At 36.8% G+C, this 12,724-nt stretch overlaps 1 protein-coding gene across 3 annotated transcripts in view; it reads right to left on the reverse strand.

Annotated features, from left to right (window-relative positions):
* Positions 1-7,980: 7,980 nt before the first annotated feature.
* The window catches only part of TAFA4 (TAFA chemokine like family member 4), a 163,301-nt gene continuing 158,557 nt past the window's right edge, over positions 7,981-12,724 (reverse strand). For all 3 annotated transcript variants that reach the window (XM_041762975.1, XM_041762978.1, XM_041762977.1), the window contains exon 6: positions 7,981-9,371. In XM_041762975.1, the coding sequence (XP_041618909.1) occupies positions 9,232-9,371 (140 nt within the window). In that variant the 3' untranslated portion in view covers positions 7,981-9,231. The remainder of the gene's footprint in view (positions 9,372-12,724) is intronic.

Here is a 12,724-nt window from a genome sequence, read left to right on the forward strand (position 1 = left end):
TACACAGTGGGATGTAGAATCTTGGAGTTGCCTATAGCCTAGTTCAACCGCAGAGTACTAGTTAGTGGTTTTCAATTTTTGTTCTGTATCACCTCAGTCCCATACGTTCCCTTAAATAAAAGAGATTACTCTTTTAAACTCAAGTAGAAATTCAATAGAGAATATTTTACTTTATTTTAAACTTTTTAACTGAGGTATAATTGATATACAATATCCTATTTGTTTCAGGTGGGCACCAAAATAATTCAATATTTTTAGACATTGCAAAATGATCCTTACAAGAAGCCTAATTACCATTTCTTATCATACAGTTATTATAATCTTACTGACATTACTTCCCATAACTTACTTTATAACTGGAAGCTTGTACTACTTAATCCCCTTTACCTATTTTGCCAACCCCTCAATCTCTCCACCCCTCTGATAATGAACAGCTTACTTCCTATATCTGTTGAGTCTGTTTTATTTGTACATTTGTTTTGTGTTTTAGATTCCACATATAAATGAAATCATATGATATTGTCCGACTTATTTCACTTAGGCTAATACGATCTAGGTTAATCCATGTTGTCACAAATGGCAAGATTTCATATTTTCTAATGGCTGAGTAATGTTCTACTGTATATTACATACCGCATCTTCTTTATCCATTCTTCTATCAGTGGACAGTTAGGTTGCTCCCATATCTTGGCTTTTGTCAATAATGCTGCAATGAACAAGGAGGTGCATATATCTCTTCAGATTGTTTTCATTTTCGTTGAATGAATACTCAGAAGTGGAATTACTGGAATACACGGTAGTTCTGTTTTTAATTTTTTGAGAAACCGCCATCATGTTTTCCAGAGTGGCTGCACCACTTCACATTCCCACCAACAGTGCACAAGGGTCCCCTTTTTTTCCACATCTTCACCACCACTTGCTACTTTTTGTCTTTTTGATAATAGCCATTCTGACAGATCTGAGGTGATATCTCCTTGTGGTTTTCATTTGCATTTCCCAGATGATTATTGAGGTTGAACTTCTCTTGTGCCTGTTGGCTCTCTGCATGTCATCTTTGGGAAAATGTCTATTCAGGTCCTCTACTCATTTTTTAATTGGATTATTTGCATTTCTGCTATTAAGTTGTCTGAATTCCTTATCTCGTATGGATATTAACTCTTTAACAGATGTGTGGATTGCAAATTTTTTCTCTCATTCTTCATTTGTTGATGGCTGCTTTTGCTCTGCAAAAGCTTTTTAGTTTGATGATTTTTATATATTTTAGTTTTTGTTACCCTTGCCTGAAGAGACTGGTCCAAAAAAATATTCGTAAAACTGATGTCAAATAACTTACTGCTTATGTTTTCTTCTAGGACTTTCATGGTTTCAGGTCTTATATTAAAGTCTTTAATTCACTTTGAATTTATTTTTGTATACGGTATACAATAGTAGTCTACTTTCATTCTTTTGCATGTAGCTATCCTATTTTCCCAGCACCATCTATTGAAGAGAATGTCTTTTTCCTGTTGTATATTTTGCCTCCTTGTCATTATTGATCATGTATGTATGAAGTCTTTTGATTGGAAGAGAGAGACTCTATTCTACTCCATTGATCTAGGTGTCTGTTTTTATGTCAATACCATACTGTTTTGATTTCTATAGCTTGTAATACAGTTTGAAATCAGGGAACATGGGGCAGCCTGGGTGGCTCAGTGGTTTAGTGCCGCCTTCAGCCCAGGGTGTGATCCTGGAGACCTGGGATCGAGTCCCAGGTCAGGCTCCCTGCATGGAGCCTGCTTCTCCCTCTGCCTGTGTCTCTGTCCCTCTCTCTAGTGCTCTGGGTCTCTCATGAATAAATAAATAAAAATCTTAAAAAAAAAACATTTTTTAAGAAATCAGGGAGCATGGAACCTACAGCTTACTTCTTTCTCAAAATCATTTTGCTGTGCTATTAGGGTTCTTAGTGATTTCATACAAATTTTAGGATTCTTTGTTCTAATTCCATGAAAAATGTCATTGGTACTTTGGCAGGGGCTGCATTGGGTAGTACGGACATTTAATAACACTAATTCTTCCAACCCATGAGCACAGATTATCATTCAATTTATTTCTGTCATCTTCAATTTATTTTAACTCTGTCAGAGTTCTCAGAGTAGTTTCTGAACCTCCTTGGTTAAATTTATTTCACTTCTTTGGTTAAATTTATTCCTACATATTTTATTCTTTGTGATCCAATTGTAAATCGTATTGTTTTTATAAACTTCATGTTTCATTATTAGCATATAAAAACACAATCCATTTCTGTATTTTGTATATTATGACTTTACTGAATTCATTTCCTCTAATAGTTTTTAGGTGAAGTCTTTAAGGTTTTCTTTCTTCTTCTTTTTTTTTTAAATGTATTTATTTATGAGAGACACAGGGGGAAAGAGGTAGAGATATAGGCAGAAGGAGAAGCAAGCTCCCTGTGGGGAGCCTGATGCAAGACTCAATTCCAGGACCCCAGGATCATGACCTGAGCCAAAAGCAGACACTCAACCACTGAGCCACCCAGGTGTCCCAAGGGTTTTCTGTATATAGTTTCATGTCATCTACAAATAGTGAGTTTTACTATCTTTATGATTTGCTTGCCTTTTTTTCTTATCTAATTTCTTCTTTAAAAAAGGATTTTATTTATTTATTCATGAGAGACAGAGAGAGAGAAAGAGGCAGAGATATAGGCAGTGAGAGAAGCAGGCTCCATGCAGGGAGGCCAATGTGAGACTTGATTCTGGGACTCCAGAATCACGCCCTGGGGCAAAGGCAGACGCTGTACTGCTGAGCCACCCAGGCATCCCTCTTATCTAATTTCTATGGCCAAAACTTCTAATACTATGTTGAGTAAAAACAGCAAGAGTGAGCATCCTTATTCCTGATCCTAGAGGGAAAGCTTCAGCTTTTCACCATTGAGTATGATGTTAGCTATCAATTTGTCATATATAGCCTTTATTATTGAGCTAAGGGCTTTCCTTACCTGCTTTGTTGAATTTCATTCAATGTGTTTTGATTCTGAGATGATCATTTGATTTGTATCCTTTGTTTTATTAACATGGTGTATCATGTTAACTGATTTGCAGATATTGAAGCATCTTTGCATCCCTGAAATAAATCCCACTTGATGGTGATGTATGATCCTTTCGATGTATTTTGAATTGAGTTTGCTAATATTTTGTTGAGGATTTTTCCATCCATGTTCATCAGGGATATTGACCTATAGCTTTCTTTTTTTGTAATGTTATCGTGTGATTTCGGTATAACATTGGCCTCATAAAATGAGTTTGGAAACAATCTTTCCTCTCAGATTTTTTGAATAATTTAAGGACAAATATTAAGTCTTCTTAAATTCAACTGTGAGGCTGTCTGGTACTGGATTTTTCGTTTGGGGGAGTTTTTAAATTACTGATCAGATTTCATTACTTCTACTCAGTCTGTTCAGATTTTTTATTTCTTCATGATTCAGTCTTGAAAGGTTGTGTGTTTCAAGGAATTTATTTATTCTAGCTCTTCCAATTTATTGGCAAATAATTGTAGTAATCTCTTAACATACTTTGGATCTGTGGTGTTAGTTGTAACTTTTCTTTCATTTTGGATTTATTTTGGCCCTCAATCTTTTTTTTCTTGATTAGTCTGGCTATTGGTTTATTGATTCTGTTTATCTTTTCAAAGAACATGTTTGATCTGATCCTTTTTTTCTTTTTTTTATCTCTCTCTTATTTTAATTTTGATAACTATTATTTCCTTGTACTAACTTTGGTCTTTGTTTACTCTTTTTCTAGTTGTTTTAGGTATACAGTTAGATTGTTTGAGATATTCCTTGTTTCTTGAGGTACTCCCCTATCACTACGAATTTCCCTTTTAGAATTGCTTTTGCTGTATCCTTTGGAGTTGGGAAAGCTGTATTTCCATTTTCATTGGTGTTAAGGTATTTTTTTTTTTAATTTCCTCTTTGATTTCTTCATTGACCCATTGGTTGTTCAGTAATATGTTGTTTAGTGTCTGTGTGTTTATAGGGTTTTCCCCCGTTTTTCTTCTTGTAATTGATTTCTAGTTTCATATGATGGTGATCAGAAAAGATTATCTTAATCTTAACTTCATTGAGAGTTGTTTTTTGGTGTAACACGTAATCTGTCCTGGAGAATGTCCCATGTACACTTGAGTAGAATGTGTCTTCTGCTGTCTGGGGATGGAATGTTCTGTATTTATCTATTAAGTCTATCTGATCCAATGCATCATTGAAGGCCAATATTTCCTTCTTAATTCTGTCTAGATAATCTATCCACTGATGTAAGTGGGGTGTTCAAGTCTCCTACTATTACTGTATTACTGTTTCTCCCTTTCTGTCGGTTAACATTTGCTTTTTATGTTTAGGTATTCCTATCATGGATGCATCAACTATACAAATGTTATATCTCTTCTTGGATTGACTCCTTTATCATTATGTAATGCCCTTCTTTGTCTTCTGTTAGTTTTTTTCTAAAGTCTCTTTTGCCTGATAGAAATATTGCTATATTGCTATATTGCTATTTGCCTTTGCATGGAATCCCTTTTCCCATCTCTTCGAGACTGTGGATGTTTTTAGATCTGAAGGGAGTAGGAAGCATATATATGCATATATATTATATATATTATATTATTATATAATATTTAAATATTTCTAGTTATGTTATATTTATATTAGTTGTTATATTTGTATTATATATTTTTATTAAATATTATATATACAATATTTTTATACATTTTGCCACTTCATACCTTTTAATTGGAGCATTTAGTCTATTTACATTTAAAGTAGTTATTAAAAGGTATATTCTTATTGCCATGTTGTTCATTGTTTTCTGATCGTTTTTGTAGTTCTTCTTTTCTTCGTTCAGTCTCTTCTGTTGGGGTTTGATTTTTTTTAAGATTTTATTTTATTATTTATTCATGAAAGACACACAGAGAGAGGCAGAGACACAGGCAGAGGGAGAAGCAGCCTCCCTGCAGGGAGTCTGATGCAGGACTCAATCCCAGGAGCCCAGGATCACGACCTGAGTCAAAGGCAGACGCTCAACCACTGAGCCACCTATATGCCCGTGTTAAGATCTTAATTTTCATCATTTTATTATAACATGTCTTGGTTTGGATCTCTTTGGATTCTCCTTGTGATTGTGTTTTCTGGACCCACATGTCTGTTTCCCTCCCCAGATTAGCCCCTTTATCTCTTTCTACTTCTGCTGGGATCCATACGATGCAAATGTAAATATGCCCGATGTTGTCCTAGTCTCTTAAACAATTCTCACTTTTTGATTATTTTTTTCTTTTTTGGCTTCTGGCTGGGTTATTTCCACTATTCTCTCTAACAGATTACCAACCTGTTCCATGTCATCTAATCTGTGGTTGATTCTCTCTGGGGTATTTTTCAGTTCAGTTATATTGTGACTTCTGTTTGGTACTTTCTTATATTTTTCTAGCTCTTTGTTGAAGTTTTTACTTTATTATTCCAATTTTCTCTGGGGTAGTATGTTGTATGAGCATCTTTATGGCAATTAGTTTGAACTCCTTATCAGGTAAATTACTTATTAGTTTCATTAGGTATTTGGTGATGGTGGGGTAGTATCTTGTTCTTTTGTTCATAACATATCCTTTGCTCTCATTATTTTTTCTTTTTTCTTTCTTTCTTTCTTTCTTTCTTTCTTTCTTTCTTTATTTATTTATTTATTTTTTTTACTTTCTTTGTTGGAACACCTACCTCTCTCAATCTTGAGTCACTTTGCATTGAAGCATCCTCTTTGTAGATTACATGTGCCTGGTGACTTGGGCTGACCAGCTGGAGCTGAAACAGGTGCAGCCTTGAGGGTTCTGAGGTGTACTGCACTAGGGTCACCCTGGCAAAATAGCTAGAGCTGGAGTAGAAATTGACCACAAGGTCACAGGATGCTGTGAACCAGATCAGCTTTTGGCAGGACAGTTGGAACTGGAGTATTCATGGACTGAGGTTCTCAGAGCATATTCCTACAAGGCTGCCCTGCAGGGATAGCTAGAACTGAAGTGAAAGTGTGCACTCTTTACTGCCACCCTGGAAGGATGGCTGGAGTGGTGCCGGCCTGACAGGATCCTGAGGTGCGATGTGCTAGGGCTATCCTGGCAGGATGACTGGGTTGGGCATAGTCCAAGGGAGAACTGAGGTCACCTTGGTGGAATGGCTGGAGCTGATGTAGGTTTAGGGCATGGCACTTGCTGAGGTGGCCCTAGCAGGCTGGCTAGAGTGCCTGGACTCTGTTCCCATCTGCACTATTAAGGTAGAGGGTTAGATAAACAGTGGTACCTGGTAGCACCTCAGACCCCAGAGAGAGTTCAAAGAGTTCCCACACTCTTTGGCAGATGCTCTATAGTTAGTAGAGGGCTTTCCTTCACTTACACTGTAGTTGCTTTTTAAATGGCTATCTCTTTGCTGTGCCGTAGAGCAGGCAAGTATTTATATAGGCCCCTCAGTGATATCCCTTCCTAGTTCAGATCATCACATCAGGGCTGGGGTTCCCATTGTTACCCTGTCTCCCTTTGTCCTTGTCCTTTTCTATCATCAGTTGTGACCAAACCATTCAATCAGCACTCCATTCTTCTTCAGAAGGAATGACTCTATACTGAGTTGTAGATTGAGTGTGTCTTTGGGAAGAGGTGAGTTCTGGGACTTCTTAGGCTGAAGGGACTATCTCCTTTGCCCAATTTTAAGAAGTCAGCAGTCAGATTTTTCATCAGTATATTGGCACATTATAAGATTGTGGCAGAAAGTGCAAGTGCTGGACCCTGATAAAGTAGGTCAGATGCTAGCCAGATTCTAAGGCTAGCCTATCTCGCTGCCACCCGAAGACACAGGATTAGTATATGTTATCTGAAGAGCTCTCAAGGAAAAGTAATTCTACAGTTTATCTTTTCTTTCTTCATGATTCCTCATCATACAATTTCTAGTAGTAACTAACTGTGTAAGTTTGGGCAAGTTTAATTTTACTGTGTCCTAAATCCTATCGATCCTATAAAATGGGAATATTCATAAAAACCTGACAGGTTGAAAAGAAAAATGGATTTTTGTGTATAAGGGTAGATTACTTGGGGGTCTTGGGAAAGTTCATTAACTGTTTGCTGAATTTAGCATATGAATAGAGTTCCATATGTATATTGTTTAAATCAACAAATCTGGATGTGCAATAAAGCTAAAAGATCTAGGAGGTTGCTGGGTTTCTTTGGAGAAGCCCAGGCTAAGTCCACAGCCCTTGTTAGGCAGTATCAGGTTTCAAGATATAAGAATTGACAGTCTTCTGGTGTTGATCACAAGTGCCACAATTAGAGGGCTTAATGGTGTCTGACATGACTAATGTCCTCACAACTCTCTTGGTATCTTTGCTTTAAATTCTGGAAAGCATAGAAAGCTATCTTATCTACTTCCCTACAGGAAAGGTATAGGAATGATAACATTAAAATGCTTCTGCAAGCAAGCTCCATTTTAGGACTAACTTTTGAAGTTGATAAAAAGTATACTTTGAAGCAATAATGGATGAAATGGCAGTTGTGATACCCACTATTTTCCCTAATGGACCACTTATTCCCCCAAAAGTAGTTTATACCCTAGAAATGTACTTCAAGGTGAAGCAGTGTCATTTTAACTTGAGCTTATTTGGTGTACTAGATCAGATGTGTAGGCAAAAGACTGAGACATTCTTTCATGTACCATAAAATTGATTTTTTTAACTCTCTGACAATAGAGGGTCCTATAGTAAAGGTGGCATCATGCATGGCCCTAAATTAAATCCCCCTAGATTTTAAATTATCTTTAATGCTATATATTTAGGTCTTAAGTTTGCCATATCGTTCACATGCCCAAAATTAAATGTAATTTTTAAGTTATTTTACACATTTGCATTTAAAATTTCCAAGCCTGGGGTATTAACATGAAGTTTAAAAGCAATAAAATAATCACAAAAACGTATGTACCATCAGCAGAATGAATTTTTTACTTACTAATAGGACAGTAATAATTCTGGTAAGCATCCCATCAAATTCAAACAAAGCCAACAAATGGGTGTCACCTATTTCCATTCCTTTTGCAAAACTAAAATCAAGTAGATGTGATTGTTACTGCTATAAAGGTTATAGTAATATTTCCCCCCTCCCAATAATTGTGAAAGGACAGGGATAATTAACAGTGCAGAAAAGATGTTTTTGGCATTTCTTAATATATAAAATCTATCCCATATTACAGTAGTATGTGTTTTAATGACATTATGCATTTAATATCTGGGTCAGTCACTTTTCATCTGTAATATATTTCTGCATGACAGCATCTGAGACTATATGGACACACATCTGCTGCAAAATCATTAAACCAAGAAAAAAATGATTCAGATTTTACTTACATTTAAAGAAATAAAATGACTAACAAATGAGAAAAGAGTTAAGAATAAGTCATTTATACCCTAAAAATACATTTCAAGACTTCTAAGAGTTAACAAAATATTTTAATATAATTGACATAAACTGGGTCTCAGAAATTACCCTTGATCTAAACAGAGACTGTTTTATATTTTAAATGATTTACCTTTATGACTACACCTAAGCCATAAAAATCCCAACAGGTTTTATTTCTTTTGTGAATATGTCATGATCAAGCTTTGGTTTATAAAATATTGGAGTTGAGATATACTTCCTTAGCACTCCGAAAAAAGGTGCACAGAAGTTAAAATGTTATTTTATTTCTGCTAACCTGACAATAGAACTTAAAATGCAAACATTTAAATCCTCTAAAGCAAAAAATACAAATACACACACAGTAACCCCAGTAAGTCTATTCATCAATATTTATAAAATAAATTTTCTTCACCAGTTAGAGTTCATTAATCTACATCTGCAAATAAGTTTTGCCAAAATGTTTTGGTGCTGAGACACCCCCCCCCCTTTCAAACCACTTCAATGCAAGGTCTAAAGGAAAAGCTCAAAAGAGGAACAGAATAAGGACCTTGTGAACCTGTCCACATTCCTTTGTGAAGGCAGAAAGACATGGAAGACCGGAGTGGAGATCCATTTTGAAGTCTCTGCTTTGTTCCTCCAGGGTTTCTTGGAGGTATGGTCCTTGGGATCCAGATCAGATGTGAACTGTTGGCAGCCCGTGGCTATAATTCAATGTAATAAAATCATGAAGCGGAGAGGGCTGAGACAGTTAAGTAAATGACACTCCTTCTTAACTCACACATAGGCAAATGTGATGTTGCTGAAATCCAAGACGATTTCCCACAAACCAGCCAGGACAGTAATCCAAAATAAGAGACCTCTGCATCCTGGCGCTCCTCCAGGATCAAGCACAACTCTTTTTGCTACCGTGTTACCTAAAACAAATTAAATAAGTGACCAGTCAGTATCTCATCACCACTAAAGACATTTCTTTCTGCTACTGGATTCAGAAGTCCCTGCCTGTGTCATTTGTGCAACATTTAGCATTTAGTTTGTAACCAACCTCACCTAATCACTGTTCAAATCAAATCCTTCTTCACAGTTCTTGCTGCCAGGTTGCAAAGAAAACATGCACAAAGGCTTCCACAACATGGTTTATGTACCTCAACTTGGTATTTTGTAGAGCTATAAAGAGCCCATCAGATTAGGTATATTTGTTGCCCATAGTTAATGCATGTATGCTGAGCATGCTTTCTGGAAGGCATTAAATTTTTTTCAAAAGAATGCTAATTTAGATGAGTGTATGTCAAGATAGAAAATGTAGAAAATGTTACCTTTGTTACTCTTTAATGCAGTTAACTTTTATTTTATTTTAGGGTGTCTGGTGGCTTGGTTAGTTGAGCATCTGACTCTGATTTCAGCTCAGGTTGTGATCCCAGAGTCAATAGATTGAGCCCCATGTCAGGCTCTTCACTCACCAAAATCTGCTTGAGATTCTCTTTCCTGCTCCCTCTGCCCCTACCCCAACTCACTTGCATGCAAATGCATGCTCTCTCTCTCTCTCAAATAAATAAATATTTTTAAAAATTTCAAAAAATCAAAAATAGGTTCTTTTAGAACTGCCATAATTACTAAAAACAGACATTCATTAAGAAGTTTACTATTAAAAAAAAATTTAAAAAAAATAAGTTTACTATTGTTTTCTCTATTTTATATACTTAAAAGAAAATAAAGTAGCAGTTTCTTTAGTTTTATTTGGTCATGTAGGGTGTAAGGTATTTTATAGGTTAGATAATCTGTATACACTCTAGAGGGGGAAAAAATCCAAAGCTTAAGACTTTAACATATCTACAACATAAAAATACTTGATGACATAGTCATTACTGCTGGCCTTAAGACCCAATCAAGTATTTATTCAAACCTCAGATTTGCTATTAATTGACATGTAGACTTTTTTTTAAAGATTTTTTTATTTATTTATTCATTCATGAAAGACACAGATTGAGAAAGAGAGACAGACAGACACAGAGACAGAAACACAGGCAGAGGGAGAGAGCCTGCTTCTCCCTGGGAGCCTGATGCAGGACTCGATCCTGGGACTCCAGGATCACGCCCTGAGCTGAAGGCAGGCACTAAACCACTGAGCCACCCAGGGATCCCCAACATATAGCCTTTATTTTATATATTCTACAATATAGTTGGTTGCTCTTCTGTTTGTACTGGGAATGCTATAGCAAACACAATAAAAACCCTGTTCTCATGAGGTTTATAGAACAAGTAAACTAGCCCTATTCTAGGTCAAGGACCAGATATGTTCAGCTTTGCAGGCCATACAGTCACTGCCACACTACTTAACTCAGCCTTTTTAACATAAGAGGGGCATAAACAATACAGCATGTAAACTAATGGGCATTGTTTCATTCCAATAAGACTCTGGTGTAGATACTGAAATTGGGATTTCATGTAATTTTCATGTTATGAAACTTTTTTTTCTTTTTGAATGTTTAAAATGGATAGCCCATTTTTAGCTCACAGATCACAAAATACAGGCCAAGGGTTGGATTTGGCTTGCAAGCCACAGCTTGGGGACTCCTATTGTAGAAGAAAGAGTTGGACCAACAGGAAAAGAAACATGCCAGAAGTGATAGGTGGTATGGAAAAAAATATATCAGGGCCAGAAGGATAGAACTCAACTGATTTCTAGAGGATCGTCAGATGAGGAGATGCTTAAAGGATGCAAGGGAACCCTGACTACTTGGAAGAACAACTTTGGCCTTTTCCCACCTGAAACACAAAGATGAGACCAGGGATACATTCCAGACTGTCAACTTAACAGGATTATCTTGGTAGAAGTGATAAAAGGTGTAGTCAAAAGGACTTGTGAGAAACAGGACAAAGGACATGAGAGGATGAGGATTCAAACTCTTGATCTCAAATACCCAGATGATAGAATTGGTAATTTTCTGAGCTGGGGAGGACTATCACTGCCTCAGCTTCTTCAGCCGCTAAGTATTAAATTAACACCTGCCCCCCTCAGTTGGGTAAGGAGTACGTGACATGTGATGGCATGGTCCAGGGCTTGCCATGTGGTTAACACTCAGGAGAGGGTGGCTCTTGTCCCACTCACTCTTTCTGGGTCTATCATGCATCCACAGTGTTCAGAGCCAAGTACCAACCTGTATCAAGGATGTCATTGTCAATAGCATTTTATTTAAGGCAGCTTACTTCGCATGCCCAGCTCATTTTGGAGTTAATCTATATTAAAGTTGAATAATAAGATTCTTTAGGACTTGTTTTACTGCCAAGTTTTCATTTTGCTAATTGTATATGGAAGGGTCAATGTCACTTTGGAATTTGGTGGACACAGGTTGCTAACCTGCCAATACTAGCTCCACTCTCACATGACAGGGTACTCTGAGTATTTCAAGCTCTGGCTCTAGGGATTATGAAAGACAAGACTTCTGGGTAAAGGATACATCTCAGGTGGACCTTAAAAGATAACTAGAATTTTTAAAAAGGGAACAGATGAAGAAGGCAGCAGTAGGATATGGAAATAAAATACATGGTCTACTGGGTGAGTCACACTGATGGCTCATCTCCAGGTGCTTATACTCTGTTACCCATGAGAATCCATGGCGGTCTCTCACCAAGGAGAAACCTGGACAGGGAAATTACCCTGGAAACACAGAGAACAGTATAAATACAAGAACAGAGCAGATGCAGAACCTGGTTAAATGAGAATCAACATAAGAACAATTTTTTGAGAATGGTTTGCTAAGCCCCACCCCAGTCTTACTATACCAGAATATCCTAGGGGTAGTGCTCAAAACAGTGGGTACCAGTTCCCATGATAAGTTTCCTGTGGCCACTGTTACCATTACCAGTAATATTGGGGCAAAAGAGAATGAGGATGATCCATAGGGGTAGCCTAAGAAACAGAGGGCAAGTTACCAGTTAGGGGGTGATCTTACCAGTTAGGGGGTGATCTAAGGCAGATACCATAAGGACTGGGTCATCTTAGATCTTGAAGGTGAGGTGTGTTGCAGAGAAAACCTGTTGTTTAAACTAACTCCTATCTCTATTTTCTAATATGAAATATTGGGAACATGTAGATATTAAATGGAAACTTTGAAGAACCACATGAAAAGAATCAAGTAGAATTCTTACAAAAAGTTACTTAAATAAAAATTCTCTAAAGCAGATTTTTTTCAGCTTCAACATTATTTACATTTGGATACAGACAATTCTTTGCTAAGGGGGGCCCTCCTGTGCATTTTAAGATTTTTAG

This window comes from Vulpes lagopus, chromosome 7, assembly GCF_018345385.1.
Source record: "Vulpes lagopus strain Blue_001 chromosome 7, ASM1834538v1, whole genome shotgun sequence".
Lineage (NCBI taxonomy): Eukaryota > Metazoa > Chordata > Mammalia > Carnivora > Canidae > Vulpes > Vulpes lagopus.